Here is a 19,954-nt window from a genome sequence, read left to right on the forward strand (position 1 = left end):
CAAAATGACTTTTCTCTCATACTCCAAGTCTGAAATCTTCACTTCAGTAGCACCTTTATACACCAAACTTTCCAGTCTTGTACCTAGTTATATTATGATATATTTAAATATATTATTCCTAGCCCGATTTATATAATATTTTATTCCAAAAAACATGGCGAAAATCGATTTTTTAAGGCTACTGACAGTATATTCTGATTTACAGGATAACAAAAGTAGATATCCATAAATCCCTCTGTAATTTTTTTCCCATCTAATATGTGAACACAATGAAAAAAGAATTTTGAACCTGGCTTTATCCAATACTCAGATTTCATTTTTTAAAATATATGCAAAATAGCGCATATTTAATTAGATAATGCCTAATTTGCATATTTAAACATTAAATTACAGAAAACTTGTAATACATTTTTTTCTCATTAATGTCAGTAATCAACTGGGAGAGTGTCATGGTGATATCGGCTAGTTCACACTAGTCTCGCCTTAATTACTAAATTCACTTCTGAGACTTTTTTATGTGAGAAATCAACTATGTAGAGGTCAAAGATGGGCCGTTTTACGAAAATTGATGGCTAATTGAAAATTTTGTCCGACTGTGTGTCGCAGTTCAGCAGGAGCTCAGCAGGCTACGTGACAGCGGCCGGTGCTGCCTCACCGCCCGGCGTGTCCTACTTCATAGACTCGCTGTGAGCTAGCTGGATCTCCGTCACGAAGGGAAGCCAGCGGCGCTCCATACCCGCACAAAGTCACCAGTTACTGGGTTACTGGACTACAAAATGCCAAGGCCCTGATGGAGCTCCAGGGCCTGCAGCTAGCCGCGATCTTTACCCATAGGATTGAAGGGACAGTAGCAGCTAACGAAATCCCTAATGTTCACAAAAATGCATTAAATTGAAATCGGACACCATTATTAGCTCTATAAGACCTTGGGGTAGATGTTATATAAGTGACGTGACGAAATTCAAACTGTAAATATACTTTTATTATGCCGAAAGTGAAGCTAGTTAGCCGCGATCTGTAGCTACACATAGGATTGAAGGGACAGTAGCAGCTAACGAAATCCCTAATGTTCACAAAAATGCATTAAATTGAAATCGGACCCCATTGTTAGCTTTATAAGACCTTGGGGTACATGTTATATAAGTGGCGTGACGAAATTCAAACTGTAAATATACGTTTATTATGCTGAAAGTGAAGCTAACTAGCTGCTACCTGTACACATAGGATTGAAGGGACAGTAGCAGCTAACGAAATCCCTAATGTTCACAAAAATGCAGTGACGAAATTCAAACTGTAAATATAGCTACTCTAGTTATGCCGGCAGCTGGCAGCCAGCCCCAAGCCCGAGAAACGGTGACTTTCACTGGGTATGGAGGTTCAGGTTGCCGCTTTCTCGTCAGACTGTGTGGAGCTCCTAGCTAAAGTCCGACACGTCTTACCAAATTTGCAATTAGCCATACATTTTCGTAAAACGGCCCATATTTGAGCTTTATATAGCTGATTTCTCGCTTAAAAAAGTCTCAGAAGTGAATTTAATAACGAAATAGCCCGACAAACAACGTATAACTTTGCAGTGTCTGAAATATGAGACCTGCTGTCTCATCTCCAATGTGTTTCTATGGGGTTCGCTCAAACCAATCAGCGCGCAGCTCATCTAAATATTCAAGAGCATACCATATTTGGAAGAAAAGCTCTTGTTCCAAATAGAGCCATATTCACAGGGTAGTTAAGGGCCTAATAAAATAGCATTCGGGCAATTTTCAGCCCAACCAATGTTACATACCCTATTAGGAGACCTTAAGGAACAGTGTAAAATACCCTATATAATCATTCTATCACCCCTTTAAAAACATCTGTTCTTTTGTGCATAATTAATGTCATATCCACTCTCAGTTAACTTAGCAGCCCCAAAATATTCTAAATTTAATTCAATATTAGATCATAATCTTTTTCAGTTAGTTTCATTTGCTCAGAACTTTGAGTCATCTCTTTCATTTATATCTACTTGTTTCACTTATTGCATGACTGCCTTTCACTTCAGTCTCTTTCTACCCTTTCATTTTTGTAATCCTCCCATTTTCTCATTACCATGTGTGCACTATTTATGTGCTCATTTAATCTTAATGAAGTCCTGAGATAGGCACCCTTCATGGGGCGCTTCCTGCAAAAGGGCACAGATCATGTGTGTGTGATTGGATTATTGACTGCCTGGTGTTTAACCACAGCAAAGGCTTACCCTCTCACTCTCTCTCTCTCTCTCTCTCTCTCTCTCTCTCTCTCTCTCTCTCTCTCTCTCTCTCTCACACACACACACACACACACACACACACACACACACACACACACACACACTCTCTCTCTCTCTCTCTCTCCCCCTGTCTTGCCCCATGTGTGTGCGTGTTTGGATTTATTTATTATTTTATTTTGAAAATTATTTTGTGCCACCAAATGTTTGTTTGAGACATCACGTCAATTTGAGCCGAACCACTCAGCATGATACAGAATCAGAATTTAAAAATTTCTTCTCTCTGCATTGCCAATTTACCCTTGACTGCCTCTCGTACAACATGGCATTTCACTTGTAGTGTTTTCAGTTTGAGTTCTGCTTCCAATTTATCACTGTAGAGCATACAGTATATTTAGGCTGTATTACACACAGAAGCTTTAAGTGAAGTTGAAACTGAAATGAGTCGGCACGTTATGAGAGTGATGAGTCATATTCGGCAACAATGGAATTGTTTACTTTTCTGAGTGTGGTATAAAAACATAAACAATTTATTTTTCTACAGTCATTGCTTGAGATGTTCGCAATGGCAATAACCCCATTGTAGTTTACAGCTTCACTGAGGTACTTGTAGATTATCATATTGAGTTTTGTCAGGTTTTGTTTGCGATACAGGTGTTGATTTATCTTTATCTTTATTTTGAAGTCTTTGTGAATGGTTGTATTGGAGTTGGAATATGAGAGGAACTGTTTAGGGTGCCCACGAGTACGGAAGTAAACAAGGTCTGTCTACTTAATAATATAAGGAAATAAGTCTAAAGCTACAACTTCTTTGGTTCATTAAGATACAAACATCCATTGCATTTAGAAGAAAGATATGGAGTTTTGTTCCCAACGGCAGCGACAAAGCAGTCTAAATTTGCTACAGTACTTATCCCCACCTCTGACCTGCTTCTGTTCCATAGCATTGGCTGCTAAGGCCCATGGGTATCTTATAGCCATCTGCCATATTGACTGCTAGAAAAAAACACTATTTGTCAGATTTCTTAGAAACACATTTTGAGAAACATTGTGGATAATACATATATTTTTTTAAACTTTAAAATGAGAACAGTGGGGAAAACCTAAACCAGTGGCTTATCTCACTTTGCTACTATAATTTTAGCTATAATCCTTACAGTGGCTGCAGCTCAACAGTGTCCTTTAATGTACAAGTAGTAAATAAATATGTTCCCAGCTACTATAAAACCATTGACTTTGGCGTGCTCCTGACTTTTCCACTAGCCATGCCACCTGATTCTGACATTGACTCAGTACCATGTTGTCTGTCAAAGTACTTTAAACTTTTACTGTAAATAAAAGTTCCATCATGCACGTACCCAGTACAGTGTTGGCTTTGAAACAGCTAACAGGGCACATTTTTACCTTAGTGGAGGTCTAAACTGTTTCCTGTTATTCATAAGAATCCTTGCTGGCAAAAACATACTCAATTTAAGATCATTTATTCAATATATTTCTGTTGGCCAAGAATTACTGCATTAATATTCATATTATTTTACTTGGCCACAAACCTCTGGTCTGCTATCTTTATTTTATATGTTTATGAGAAATACAGTATTTATGGTATTGTGCAAGGGTTCAGACTGGAATTTTGATATCACAGAGGTCATGTGAACAAACCATTTATCTCAAATGTCTTATTGCCATCAGTATTGTTTGACACAAGTTCTGTTTCAGTTATTATCACAGGAAAAAACCCAGACATTCAGTCTCTGACTGTTAGCAGCATGCCTGACAAAACACCTCACATCTAAACACTTTTTCTGACGTCACAGACATGCTTTGACGCTCTCTTGGCGATGCCGAATTCTATAAGACCCATACGCTGGTTCCTGTGTTGCATGCCTCTGGCTGCAATTGTCTCCATACAACGAGATTTAGACCTAGAGTCATGTAAGAAGCAACTCATGTAATACAGAAGAGCAGCAGTATGCTTACACACGTCTTCAAGCTTGTAGCTTGTAGATGAACATGCTGTTTCACATTTCCTGACCTATCTTTAAAGCTTTTCTCAATACCATCATCCTCTTGCTACAGGGCTCTTCCCCACTTCTTAATATCTTTTTCTTCTATCAGGCCTTTTGTCCTTCATTTCAACTCACTATTCACCATTTTTGTTCAGTTTGAATGAAACTCCTTTCTTTCACTCTCCTGGTGTACTCACCTTCCTCTTCCTGACACAAACCAGCTAGTAATTAAAACGCTCACAGTCAATTGGGCAAAGTATTGCACAGTATGCCACACCTGAGTAATAGGAAGTGGAAAAAGACACTCACACAGGCACGTACACACATAAACACCAAGCTGTGGTCACAATCAGAGAACCGATCCTCATTATGAATCATTTATGGCCTTTTACAGCAGCACACAAATCCAAGGCATTTACAAGCGACCACAAATCTGCACAGCTTTCACACACGTTCACGTCCACACAGTCTTTTTTTTATTGCTGTCATACAGCCTAGGGCGCTGCAGTTTCCAGGTGTTTCCAGGCCTCTGAAGCTGTTGACAGGAAAAAGGATCCGTCCATCAGCAGGGGGCGGTTTCCAAGCAGGTGGCAGCAGCCATTTCCGAGATCAGAGGTTGCATGTTTGATGTCACCTCCAAAGCAGAGGTCACAACCCTCCTGAGGCCTCACACTGCCGAGGCATATGTCATTAAGAAATAAATAAATTCTGACAGCTAGATACAGTGAGGAAAATAAGTATTTGAACACCCTGCTATTTTGCAAGTTCTCCCACTTAGAAATCATGGAGGGGTCTGAAATTGTCATCGTAGGTGAATGTCCACTGTGAGAGACATAATCTAAAAAAAAAATATCCAGAAATCACAATATATGATTTTTTAACCATTTATTTGTATGATACAGCTGCAAATAAGTATTTGAACACCTGTCTATCAGCTAGAATTCTGACCCTCAAAGACCTGTTAGTCTGCCTTTAAAATGTCCACCTCCACTCCATTTATTATCCTAAATTAGATGCCCTGTTTGAGGTTGTTAGCTGCATAAAGACACCTGTCCACCCCATACAATCAGTAAGAATCCAACTACTAACATGGCCAAGACCAAAGAGCTGTCCAAAGACACTAGAGACAAAATTGTACACCTCCACAAGGCTGGAAAGGGCTACGGGGAAATTGCCAAGCAGCTTGGTGAAAAAAGGTCCACTGTTGGAGCAATCATTAGAAAATGGAAGAAGCTAAACATGACTGTCAATCTCCCTCGGACTGGGGCTCCATGCAAGATCTCACCTCGTGGGGTCTCAATGATCCTAAGAAAGGTGAGAAATCAGCCCAGAACTACACGGGAGGAGCTGGTCAATAACCTGAAAAGAGCTGGGACCACTGTTTCCAAGGTTACTGTTGGTAATACACTAAGACGTCATGGTTTGAAATCATGCATGGCACGGAAGGTTCCCCTGCTTAAACCAGCACATGTCAAGGCCCGTCTTAAGTTTGCCAATGACCATTTGGATGATCCAGAGGAGTCATGGGAGAAAGTCATGTGGTCAGATGAGACCAAAATAGAACTTTTTGGTCATAATTCCACTAACCGTGTTTGGAGGAAGAAGAATGATGAGTACCATCCCAAGAACACCATCCCTACTGTGAAGCATGGGGGTGGTAGCATCATGCTTTGGGGGTGTTTTTCTGCACATGGGACAGGGCGACTGCACTGTATTAAGGAGAGGATGACCGGGGCCATGTATTGCGAGATTTTGGGGAACAACCTCCTTCCCTCAGTTATGGCATTGAAGATGGGTCGAGGCTGGGTCTTCCAACATGACAATGACCCGAAGCACACAGCCAGGATAACCAAGGAGTGGCTCTGTAAGAAGCATATCAAGGTTCTGGCGTGGCCTAGCCAGTCTCCAGACCTGAACCCAATAGAGAATCTTTGGAGGGAGCTCAAACTCCGTGTTTCTCAGCGACAGCCCAGAAACCTGACTGATCTAGAGAAGATCTGTGTGGAGGAGTGGGCCAAAATCCCTCCTGCAGTGTGTGCAAACCTGGTGAAAAACTACAGGAAACGTTTGACCTCTGTAATTGCGAACAAAGGCTACTGTACCAAATATTAACATTGATTTTCTCAGGTGTTCAAATACTTATTTGCAGCTGTATCATACAAATAAATAGTTAAAAAATCATACATTGTGATTTCTGGATTTTCTTTTTTAGATTATGTCTCTCACAGTGGACATGCACCTATGATGACAATTTCAGACCCCTCCATGATTTCTAAGTGGGAGAACTTGCAAAATAGCAGGGTGTTCAAATACTTATTTTCCTCACTGTAGGTCTTAGTTGCTACTGCAAGAAAAGAAAAAAGAATGCACACATACAGTGCCAGTCAGACGTTTAGACACACTTTCCCAAAGTGTGTCTAAACTGGTACTGTACTTTGGTTTGGAATATCAAGTATTATCTTTAATATATAGCATTCTCTTTTTATTTCTCTGTAAAACACACACAGACCCGGACACACAAAGTCAACCTGAACATGTGTGTTTACATTATAGTCGGAAACATTCCAACTCTGACTGGTAAGCCAGACACCCTGAAGGAATGAGCACAACACTAACGGTCGGTGGGGATTTAAGCTGTTGAATGATTAAGACCAGCTATTTGGCTGCTCGTAAATGCAGCATTTGGAGCGCTTAAGTCAACGACTCTAAAGCACCAACCTTTGCACTTTGCCCAATATTTCATCATTAGTTGCGAAAGTGTATTTTTCCTCTATCTCGGCTTTCAGACAGGCAGCAAATGTCACCGCGAGATCTCTGATGAATCTGCTCATGTGCAGTAAAAATACAACAAAGTGTGAAATGACGCCACACGCTTACACAGAGAGATGCTATGTACGTAAGTGCACATAGTTACAAAATGCCAGAAATGAGCCCTTGTTGAGCAATGTTTATTTTCCTTTTTCCACCCTGTGTGTGATTTTTATGGGTGGTACGCCATGGAGAAGAGAGGACAAGTGAACAGAACATAACATATAGCTATAAATTGTTAGCAATGTACAATGTAACATAAAGTCAACATGCATCATTTTGTCTGACAATTCCCATAGTTGCCTGCATGCTTTTTCCTATAATTCTATACCAACTATGTCCTGTTTTTTTAAAAACTAATTAGAGATCTCTGAATAATACAGGAGTTCATGTACAAACAAATCATTGTGAAGGAATAAGAGAATTTTAACTACTCACTTTTAAAATTACACTACACAGAGTGAATGAAGATGCACTTTTACCACTACAAGAACCCTGGAAAGAATAGCAATCTCTAAACCCTAATAAATGTTATACTGATCTGTTTAAAGATGTTTATCAAGACGTGAAAGTGAAGTGAGGACATTGAGAGCTGTCAGTACACAGAGACAAATCTAAGGTTAAAAGTCAACATTTTGTTGGCTAAAGACTTATTATAGGGTCACTTTCCTTTCAAACGATAAAGTGTTATGAGCAATTATTGTGAAATACTAAAATTCATGCATATTTAATTTTGGATTGAATAAATAAATCTAGCAATTACCACCCACATTCAGGTATATCTTTATAAAAAATAAACTGCATGTCATCACCAGAGCAGCAAAAGAAAATAACATGGTGTCCCAAGAGTGTTTTTCCATCAAGATTGGACAGATAAAGTACTTGAGGCTGATGCAAAGTATCTGAGTCCCTGAGATGGGCTGCACTTTAAACCCTGGTTTCCCTTTCCCCAAAAAGATCAATCTTTCTCAGCCCTCTGAATCACTCTGTTACTCCTGCAGCCAATCTGCAAAAAGTTATTATAGTGGAAGGGACTGGCATATAAATTGTAAATTGATGGTAGATGAAGAGTTTCGGTTGTCCGTGGAAAGTTTGTGTCCTTTCAAGATTTAGCACTCACTGGTCAGGACTCGACTGGCCTTCTCACAGACAACTTTAGGTGAAGTATGGACCCTCTCTCACACACACACACACACACACACACACACACACACACACACACACACACACACACACACACATAAACACACACAAATCCACAAGCGCTCACACATACGCAGTGTAACTTCACATTCTCTATATCAACTATTGCCACAAGGACAAGCTTGCTAAAATCTGGCAGAACACCTGAGATACACATGCACATACAAACTTGCAATTAAGAGCTTTCTCACTACCGTGTGGTGACATCTTCAGAGAACAGCCTGGACGCAATGTCCACACACACGCACACTGATAATGCCAGCTCTGTTGACAAACTGTCTACTCGCATGGTATTTCTGAAGCCAAACTCCCATGGCATCTGTGATATCTATAGAGCTGCAGTCCCTGAAGGACAGTCCTCTTTAGCTCATATTTTCGAGCAACTGAATGCTGTTCTCCATCCTCTTACAAAGCAAGTGGACTGAAAAGGCCTAACTATTCTAGGTTGCTTAAAAACTCTTAATCATTGACTAAATACAGTAGCATTACTCTAATGAAAACAGGCACCGCAGGTCTCCAACTTTCACAAATGAGTTCCCCTGCATGTCTGTGTTACGGCCTTTTCTGTTTCTTTGTTTGTGTGGCTGTGTGAGTAGGTGTCTGACCTTTGAGGATAACCTCCAGTTCGTCTCGTAAGATGTCAAAGGTGCTGTATCTAGAGCTGGTCTCAGGGATGATGTTCTTTTTCAGCCAGCCTCCACAGGCGTACTGGTAGAAGTTGTCACAAGGGTCCACGCTAGCATCCATGTTCTCAATGAGGCGAGATGCTGCACAGAGTGGAAACAAGCTCAACAAAACTGGAGGAGATGCTAACCTAAATAAATTATAATGTACTGCAATATACTGATATAGGAGTATGATGTGAATTCAACCGACACAAATTAGATCAAAAGCCGTGGTAGTATGACATAATGCACGTGAATTGTCCTGTGTTCAGTTCTATGGAGAACTATACAGCCATACAAGTGTATAAAGGAGGTTAGAGACAAATTTATCATTTAATAGTTGGAAAATTATAAGGCTACAGCCTGTAGCTGGTTAGCTTAGCTTAGTATAAGCACTGGAAAAGGGAAAACAGCTAACAGGCTCTGACTAAGTATAAGAAAATCCCTATAACAGCACCTCTAAAGCTCACTAAGCTTACTTTTTATATCAGAGACATTACAGTTTGTTTTATACATAGTGTAAAACTGACACATGATAGTAGGCTAGATGATGTTGCTGGACTTTAATATAATGCTGGAATATGCTGGACTATTTCTTGGCCAGGGGCAGTCCTGTCATCACTTTGAGATTCCCAGGCAACCACCAAAGGCAACATGAGGTTACTGCGCCTGACCAAGAAATAGTTTGACACATACTGTAAAACTACAATGTGTCGGTTTTACACTTCTGCTTTTAATACGTATTAAACTAACTAGATATAATGAGTTAATTTGTAAGCTTTAGATGTGTGGATTGTGTTACCTTCAGACAGAGCCAGGCTAGCAATTTACACCTGTTCTCGATCTTTATGCTAAGGGACTGTTCGTTACTTATTTCAGGGGCCACCGGAGGAGTTTTGGGATCTTTAGCCAAAATAGACCTGACCCTGCCTTCACCAGCAATACATTTTGGATGACCCTCCCCAACAATTAATTGAATCCTTCTGTACTGGTTTGTGCTTGGCAAAGATGTACAGATGCCCATTGTTTTTTTACAGCCATGACATGTGTGACTAAACCTCTGCATTCTCATCTTACGCATCACACTCCTCTGTTATGGTGGCCATTTCAGTAGATTTACTCGCTAACATTGTTGTGGAAACACAATAAGCATTTAGCACCATTTCACCTCGAGTGGTTAAGGTTAGGATAGCCGATTGGTCAGGGGATAGGACCTGTACAAATCAGGTTACGTTGCCTTGAGTAAGCATGGACGCCTGGCCAATAGTAGCTATTGAAGGGCGGGTCTTGGCGTGGCCATAGTGGTGCTGTCCGCGGCGCGAGCTTCGACTTCTCAAAAGAAAAGCTTGCATCTGGTCTGCTATGTTTTCGTACGGTGTTTTGGATGTTTTTGAACTAAACAATACGGCAATAATGTTAATGAATAAAATTATTTTTTCAGCAGATGTCTTAGTTATAACACAATGGAGCTAGCAAAGCAGTTTTGTGTTTATATGTGCGAGCGGGATTTATTCAGTTTGGGAAATCCCACGGTCGCTAAAGCTACAGCTCAAATTGTTTGGCTGACTAAATAGGGAGGGACCATCTGCTAGCGATAGGGGCCGAGACTGAGAGAGCTACATGGATAAATATGCACCAGACAAGCCACTTTGAAATTTTGCTGTTCTCATGAATACAAAAGTTGGGTGACCCTCACTCCTAGACTAAAAAAAATTGAATGACCCTCCCATCAACAAAGAATAAAAAGACATGACCCTCCAGTATTTTCCTCCGGTGGTCCATTCCATGAATACCGAACGGTCCCTAAGCTAACATAAACAACTGCTGGCTGAAGCCTTATAGTGAATGGACAGATATGAGCGTGTAATTGAACTTCTCATCTAACTATTAGCAAGCACAGTTGAGATTATAGACCACCTTAAGCCTTGGATGCTTGCCAAAATGTTTCATGCTCTTCTAGTAGCAAGAAATAACAAACTGTACCCCAAAAGCACATTAAAAAAATCTAATTAACTTACCATGTAATTAACTTAATTAAAATACCATGTAATTAACTTAGTTAAAATATAATACATAGACCTGTAAAAAAAGGGTTAATATGCACCCATTTACAAAAGTAACAGTAACAGTATATTGGCACTAATTGGGTTAAGTTTGACACCAGTCTTGGGGAAATGTGAACCTTTTTGAGCTGCAATTAAATTACATAAGGCAGCTGAGAGATCTCTTGTGACAAGGCTGTCTGTCAAATCTGACTGAATTGGGACATTGGTTCCCCAAAAATGCATCAGATATGAATGGCTGCAAACTAGAGGAAGAGTTATAAATATTACATTTATTATGGTAGTGTTTTTCATGTGTTGAAACACACGTTGCACACATATACAGTATATTCATACAGTATATCCCATAGATTTGCTCAAGCTGTATATATCATCACCAGTTTCTCAACTTCTCTTTTACATCTCAGAGGTGATCCGAATGACAACCTTTTGGAACATGTTTCAGTAACACTTTACTTGAAGCTATCTACATAAGAGTGACATGACACTGTCATGAACACATGACACTGTCATGACACATGAACCCTAACCCTAACCCTAGCCATAACTTGTCATGACAAAAACTGAATGACACTTACTAAAAGAAGTGTTATGTCATAAACATTTATGACTTGTTTATAATGTTTATGACATGTTTCTTGACAGTGTCATTTAGATACCTTCGAGTAAAGTGTAACCCATGTTTCTGTTGAGCACTGTTTTGACTGAGAGGCAACATATTCACAGTTAAAGTGGCCATTTTCTCTAAGTATGTCTGAAATCCCTGGGCTTCTGCAGCAGTCTGAATTTTCACATTCTGTCCACCTCTTCTGAAAAATCAAACGCGTCAGAATGAGACATGGAAGAGAACACACAGCCAAACAAAAAGAATGCTTACCTGATTGCGTGCAGTCACCTGTGGTGCAGATTTCCTCTGTTGGAAAATGCAAAACAAATTATTATTCAGTGGGATTTTTGCAGTCATCAGTCATCATGTCAAATGCTCATACTCTGCTTCCTCTTTCCCTTTTCTGTCTTTTCCTTTATTTGTATTGCTATCTCATCTTTCTCACACCCAAAACTACTTAGAAGTGCTTTCACTCTGTCAGGAATAAATTAAGTGCTAAACTGTTAATTAAATTCAGTCTGAAATATACTGACAGACCAGCAGTGAGCTGTCATTTCACCATAAATACAGTGCTTAATGCGTTATGTGTGAATGCACATGATATGCACACACAGGTACAAACATAGACAAAATCAGTAAACTTTTTAGTTTTCCTGACATGGCAGCTTACACATTTATCAAGCACAAGATTCCAGTAGATAATAATAGCTCAACACACACACACACACACACACACACACACACACACACGCATATATGCCAAGCCAATGAGTTTTGTATGTGTCATAAGATGGGCTTTTTTTACATGTTTGTCATTCTTGACCATCTGCAAGTGTTCCATTTGTCAATAATTAATCTGTTGATCATACAAATTTGCTGTTTATTATCTATGTTAATGTAGTAGATAGCTTTTCTTACCACATCAAAGTGATCCATCAACCTTGGACTTACTAGTGATTTATTAGTCATTGTGTTACGTAACAAAGACTTTGTGTCAGTATCAGTTTAATAAATGTATTATCCAAGTCAGATTAATACTGATAAAATAAAAACGTGATACTCATATTGTGAGGTTGATCTGAATGAAGCAGGTTCGATTGGTTTCCCATGGCGAGGAAAGATGGGTGGGGGTGTCTGTGTGATTTCACCATTTTAAATGATTCATGTCTCATACTGTGAATTGATGACATTCAACTCGATATAGCCTATGAAATACGCAAATCTTCATCATTTATAAAACAGTCTGACATGTCATATAGCACCAAGTTTTCAGGTACACAAAGGAAACTCTTAAAAAAGACCTTTGCACACTGCATTCTTCTTTCAGGCTCAGTGGTTGTACTCTTGCACTTTGCTTTAAAAGCACACAGCTCAAGTGTTTTCTATTCAGCTGAACAAAATGCTGCTCTTAAGCACGCTCCTTCATGCTTGCCGTTAACCATGAACTCAGCTCAAAGTGACGGTCAGTGCATGTACACAGCTTCAAAAGTTCACTTAATATTGTGCTAACAAGAAAAAAAAACAAAGTTTTCATGCTGAATGCCTCCCAAATGTATAAGTAATTAAATGTAATTACATGACACACTTTTTTTGATCACTTAGGATTTTCTCAGTGGTTACCAAATTTTCATCAACATTGAGTCTTTTTTTCTAGAAGCCACTCAGGTCTTCACATATTTTTCACAGTCACTCCGTCCTCTCTGTAGTACTCACCAGTCTTCTGTGTGGCAAAGAGGATGATGAGGGCGACGATGACGATAAAGAGCAAGGAGACGATAGTAGTTAGGCCGACCTCCAGGGAGGTCCAGCGGGGCTTCTTAGCTGACTTGGGGGGGTTGGTTTCTGTCATTCTCAGGTCTCCTGCTTCAGCTGCTGGCTGTATCAACTCACCTGAGGAAAGAAGGAGAACCATAGAGGTAGAGCTGAAAGTCGACAGGAAATTAATCAGCAACAATTATGATTAGCAATTAATCGTCATTTATCAAGCAATCATGTCGAACGTGTTTGCGGCTTCTTAAATATGAGAATGTGCTGCTTTTCTCTGGTTTATATGATTGTAATTTGTGTTAGTAATTTTTGGTTTTGCACTGTAGTTCGGACAAAACAAGACATTTTAAAATATCATCTTGAGCTCTGAGAATGCTCTTACTATTTTATGACATTTTAATAATTGATTAATGGATTAATTGAAATGTGAATGGATAGATTCAAACAATAATCATTAGTAGCTGCCCTAAACCGAAGAAAAGAAGCCTTCCATAGATAGCATAAATGTTTACGTTGTCTTGAACACATACATCTTCATCGTGTCAGCATCATTCAAAAATACAATTCTAAAAACCAATGATCTTTGAAGTTTGTTCTCTAAGGATTTTGGTACTTTGGCAACATACTATTTTCAATCAAATTATATTAATTTTGACATTAATAAAGCAAACATTCTGTTTAATCTTCAAACTTTTAGGCACAAGGTGAAGAAATAAAATACAAAGAGTGAAATTGAGATGAAATACACCTGGCAGTGATAAGAAAGCAAATGACAAAAAAAAGACAAACAGAATATTTTTTTAAACCAGTCTTGAAGCAAAAGGTGAGAACAATGGAAGTTCTTACCCTCGAGTGGCATTACACTCCAGACCAAAACACAAACTTCTGAAGAAAGGAAAATAAATCAACAGAGAACTTTCCTCTACTCCTCACTATGCAGTGTTGTTTTCCTCTCTGGGGCCAAGTGAGAACTTTACAAACTTCATGTAAGCAGTTAAGTCTATCTTTGAAGGCAATTAATCCTTAATCCCTTAACGATGCACGCGCACACACACACACTCACACAATCACACAATCACAGCCATACTCTCATACACACTTTTACAAGCTGGTGTCATGAGGTGTCTGTGCAGATGGGTGGGTCTCTCTGCGTGCTGGCTGAGATGAGAGCGCCACCCAACCAAAGGACAAAGTCTCTGAGCTTCCTTTGAATGAGTAAACAGCCACAGACACACATCACCTATAACAACAGTCCTGCTGAAGCTCAAATTCCCTATCATTCTTCTTCATGACTAAACAATAGCCCAATGTAGAGTAAACTCCCCCGGTTACAGTCATTATCCAGGCTGGTAATTGGCCATTACTGTATACACCAACCACAACTCCCAAGAGGCTGCTTCCCCAACTCCACACCAGCACTACCGCATGCATGCATGACTTAACTCACATGTCGTAAGCTTTGCTATAGGACAGTGGTGGCCCTGCATGTAATGGATAGCTTTCCTTTTGCAGTGTCTTTGTTTAAAGGATGTGATTCGGACACGATGGGCAGACAATGAGTAATTGAAGGCCTAAAAAGAGGAGATGAGACAGGAGAATGACGCGAGTTGATGTGTTAATCAGAACTTCCTGTCAACCTCCCACTGGCTGGCTGCAGGAGGGGGCAGAAACTTTGTGTCAACTTTTTTCTTTTTCTACTTTGTGCAAACAAACACATCACTGTGACAGCAGTCCCACCGCTCTAATAAAACCATATGTACATTTGAGAGGCTGTTTATTATATTAATTTGCTCGGAGCCTGACACGTTGATATGCCAACAAAAACAAAAGGAAAAGGCTTGTGAAATGTATTGAAACTGAAGTGACGGAGTGAAGGAATGAGCAAAAATGAGCGCAAGAGTGAGGAGGGAATTAAAGACGTAAAAACAGAGAGGGACACTGGACACTGAGAGGCCCTAACTCATGTTGTGAGTGAGCTGAGGCATGTAAGGTATGAATCTTAAGGAGCACTTACTGTACATGCACTTATGTATCACTCACACATAATGCTTACTGCAGGGTTTCTTGACATGACTCAGGAGGAAATAGGAATTGTACACGTCAGGCAATTCTCATTCCTTTTCAACATTGCTTCTGGGTGGATTAAGGAGCGTGTTACAATAGTACGTGACACTGATGCCTTTTAAGATGTTTGCTCTGTGAGGGAGGATGGCCTAAAACTGTATGTGTGTGAGTTATTTGTAAGGTGAGCTGTCATTTCTGCTGCTGTTGTGCCTGCTCCTGTTGCAGGACGCAGTCACTGGTTTTTACTTTTCATGATGTGGCTCTGATGCGTATTCCTCAGTGTGTTTTGGAAGGTATGTGTCAAAACTCTCTTTCCCTTTTTTGTCTGTCCGTCTATCATGATTTATCTGAAACATAACCAGCCCTTGTGTATTGTGAGACCTCACAAACCCCTTCAAAATTAAACCCATCATTCACTGAGACGTCTGAAAACACCCATGCATCTGCACACACACAAGTAAAGTCAAGACTACTCGCACAAAGTCACTTTTTTTACAACCTACATCTGTGAGAGCCATGAACATGCCATGTAGCTAATTGAATAAGTAGAGGAATGTGGCCTACTTTAACTTAAAATAACACCTTCTCTGGGATATGATCTTCAGCACTGGGCCTGTAGCTGCACACTGAAGACTAAAATCACTTCTTTTTTTTCCCGGAGAAGGCGACTTGATGCCCAAAGGTGCTGTGATCTAGCTGAAATGAAGTCCACCTCTTAAATTGCTCTCTTAATGGTTTTTCTGATATAGCCATATGAATGGAATGGGAACAATAACTTTCAAAGGGATAGTACACCAAATTGAAAACATCACCAGAAAAGCTGATATACAGTAAATCAAATCCAGATACCCAGCTGTAATCCCATGACAGTAGATTTAAGTGTGTTCTAATAGGACCAAATGCAACTCTCCAGTGATAAAAATATATAGATGCAGCACCGCCGGTAGGCAAGACGCAGTTACATGCTTGCCAGATCCTCATCTCCTGTTGCACGGCGAGAATTCCAGGGGGTTGGCATGATCAACTGGTGCACGCTGCCCCGTGCCGGCACGCTCGCACACGCAAAAATAGTGCACGCACACACACACACACACACACACACACACACACACACACAATCGCACACAGACGGAGACGCACAGAGATGGCTGCGCGTTAGAAGAAGCGCTCGGGGTGCGTGAGCGACTTACCAGATGTGTCGGGAAATTTTCGGTCGATGATATATATGGGCATCACATCCACTGATCCATCAAATCCACAAAGCGAGCGCGAAGTGCTGATCGATCTGTCACAGACTATCTATTTGCTTCAACCTGGATTTCAACAAGGCACACACCGATCCCGCCTCTCTCTTCTTCTCCTTCTTCTCCTTCTTCTTCTTCCTTTGGCTTTCTATCCTAGGAGCGCACATTCACACAAACACACACGCGCACACACTCACGCACAGACCCTCTACTACAACTAATTACTATAGGCTGCAATGTACCACATCTACCTACAAAGGATCGCTGAATTCAAATGACCCATCAGACTCTTGCGCGTCGCAATTGGTCAAGTGTGTGATCCACAGGGGGGAGATCCCATTTATACTGCCTATGACAGATAATGAGGCAGTGTAGCAGACCTCTGAAGTTCCCCGTCTTCCGAGTCGTTGCCTCCTCCGTCAGGGCGGCGTTTAGAAGTGACCCTGCCAGCGGCACTTGCTGTCAGTGAATAGTCAGTAGCTCCGGGGCGCATGTTCAGGTAAAGAGTGTGATGTATTGTAGCCTATATTTTACAGAGCTGTCAATATAGAGTACTCCATAGTTAGAAAGTGCATACAGCAAAATCCATGTTGTAATCATATTGATATACAGTAGGACATAGGGACACACTGTAGTGAGTTAATATCAACAGCTTTTTAGTGGAATTATTGCCTATATAACAAATAAATCATTTAGAATTTTACCATCTCATTGTAACAATAGTGTATTTGCAATTGCATGTTTATGGCCCACAATGCATAATAGGTCTTATGTTTGTATTATTATTAATTTATTTGACAGGGAAAGTGCATATTATTCAATATTGCCGTAAATATGCTAGAATTAGCCAAAAAGCTATTTTTCATCTGGCCAGATGTTACAATAGACTCCTCAAAAGCAGGGGCGGGGCTAGAAGGGTGGCACGGGGTGGCACCCCCCCTCTGAAATATGATCGCCCCCGCTAATCCATTGGGCTAGAGTGCTGTCAATCTGACAATTGTGATTTTCCATTGGATCAGAGCACTGTCACTTGGCTGCCTGTTCTGCCAATTTTCCCAGCCCTTGTCACATGACCAATTAATGTTTCAATGATGACTATCCAAAATTCTGATACAAATGTTTTTTTTTTAAATGGCAGACTGAGCCTATAGAAAATGTGTATTGTATTTGTATATACAATTTGTTTCAAATGAAAAAAGTGAAACTAATAATGAATGTGACGTTTTGTTTAGCATAATTACATTATGTTATTCTCTCCTAATATGTCAGTCACAGAAGCAGTTTTCTGCACCATATATGGAAGTGGCGTCTAAATAATCAACTGAATGTTGTCAGCAAGATTGAACCAAGATTGATCCAATGCTGAGTGATTAAGGCTGTCAGCACTGTGTTGTATAATTGATTCTACTACAGTAAAAACCTGCTTGCTCTGTGATCTCCGTTACTCTAAACCACAAGTGGTTCATGAGCCTATACACATTGTTAAAGTATAGTGACATGGCTCTTTATATAGGCCCATAAAAAACCTTTTACTTTGATCCATTTACTCTGTTTTGTTCCATGTGGTCTTTTGCTCTAATGTTGAACACCAACGTTCATCAGAGGGTCACTTCTGTAGGAGCAATAAACTCTGCCAACACATGATGATGTTGGGTCTAAAAGCAAAGACTACATCACTGCAGATAATAAATGATCTCATTTTAGTGGAAGCAAGGGTGTGTAACAGATGATAACTTGTCATTTTAATCAGTAACTGACAGTGGTTATGCAATCTATGTTAGGCTGTGGTTGCTGATGTGCATTTAGGTACAGACAATTTCGCCAAATTGATGTTATAAGTGAGATAGATTAGTCATCTGCTGATGAAGATATTTTGTATGTCCCCTACGTGACTGGTAAACTATTTCCTAAACTATCATTGACTACACCCAAACCATTTCATGTGGCCCTTAGACTTCGTCTCTTGATATGTTTTTAATACAGTTCCGTTGTCAATTACTATAAACTTAAAAGATAAATACTTATGCGAGCCTATTTTAGTCCATGTTTCATTGCTCCTGATAAAGAACAGCATGATTCCCCTCTGAGGAATTTCCATCTGTGTGTATATCTTTTGAATATCTGCGAAGCTAAACTAACAGCAATTTTCACAACAGCTGCCAGTTAATGCATCCAAAAGATGTTCACATTTGCCAGCAGTGCAACCTATGTGATAATTGTTTCCATCATGTTGTTGCTGTGCTCTTCAAATAGAAGCCCTCGCCTCTTCTCTGTTGGCCATTTGAGCTCTGTTCGCTGTCAGTAAACCCAGCATGTTATGTATACCGAGAGAGTATTGGATTTTAATTGTGATGTGCCAGTGGTGACACAGGTATTAAACAGTCTTTTGTTGCAAAAAAAATAGTTACACATGTCCGAACACAGAAACACAGACTTGCGTGCACTCTGCATTACTCTTTTGGAATTGTAGTGTTTCTCATGGAAAGTAGTCAGTGCCCACCACACAGATACACATGTATCAAGTAGCAACATGCATATGGCGTCAGTAACATTTAGTTCCAAACCATCCCTCTCTGACATGAAATATGTGGTTTTAATTGTACCTTTCTTAAGATCAAACACCCACGCATTTACTTTAAAAGATGATGCATCATTAGAGCTTTGAGTGACAGCCTTGTGGTTGTGATATCAATCTTGCTAAGAAGCAAACACCGTGACTAATAAGGACTTCTGCATTTGGTCCACATATGCTTGTGAATCACTCAGAACAGTAAGTTTGTCACAAGTCCAAGAATTTATTTTTCATCAGGTTCTTTGGATGGCTCAAGGTCACTTGGGTGGCTTGTTCTATCAGCACCCCCCTTCAGGAACTGTCAGGGGAGTAACTCTCCTATCAGCAACAGACGGGCTGTCCAGTTGTGCTCAAAGTATGCTGTCAGTGCACATAAACACACATATACACACACACACACACACACACACACACACAAATAATCTAGCACCAAAGTACAGGACCCACACAGGCAAGGACTCACACATACTACACACACATTATTAAGCTTACTGCTGTCACTCAGAGTGAGGGGCTTTCAGACAGAGGGTTGTGCCAGTCATGAGGCAGCAAGAAGAGGAACAGAGGAGACGGGCAGAGAGATAAGAAGAGGAAAATAGTTAAAATTGCCAACTTACTCAATATTTCCAGAGTGCCACAGCCAGCTCAGGAGTTTTTTTTTTCAGTTGCTTGTGTTATCTATGAGGAATTGGATTGAGGAACATAATGTT

General features: G+C 40.1%; 1 protein-coding gene across 2 annotated transcripts in view; it reads right to left on the reverse strand.

Moving 5' to 3' along the window:
- The window catches only part of LOC116050815 (neprilysin), a 41,946-nt gene extending 24,876 nt beyond the window's left edge, over positions 1-17,070 (reverse strand). Inside the window, exons 1-4 of one of the 2 annotated variants that reach the window (XM_031301025.2) lie at positions 16,619-17,070; positions 13,311-13,487; positions 11,868-11,903; positions 8,868-9,029 (exon numbers count right to left, since the gene is read on the reverse strand). In XM_031301025.2, the coding sequence (XP_031156885.1) occupies positions 8,868-9,029; positions 11,868-11,903; positions 13,311-13,487; positions 16,619-16,661 (418 nt within the window). In that variant the 5' untranslated portion in view covers positions 16,662-17,070. Of the gene's footprint in view, positions 1-8,867; positions 9,030-11,867; positions 11,904-13,310; positions 13,488-14,210; positions 15,658-16,618 lie in introns of those variants that run through there. The other variant, XM_031301026.2, reaches the window with a different exon arrangement.
- Between the last annotated feature and the right edge of the window lie 2,884 nt (positions 17,071-19,954).

This window comes from Sander lucioperca, chromosome 5, assembly GCF_008315115.2.
Source record: "Sander lucioperca isolate FBNREF2018 chromosome 5, SLUC_FBN_1.2, whole genome shotgun sequence".
NCBI lineage: Eukaryota > Metazoa > Chordata > Actinopteri > Perciformes > Percidae > Sander > Sander lucioperca.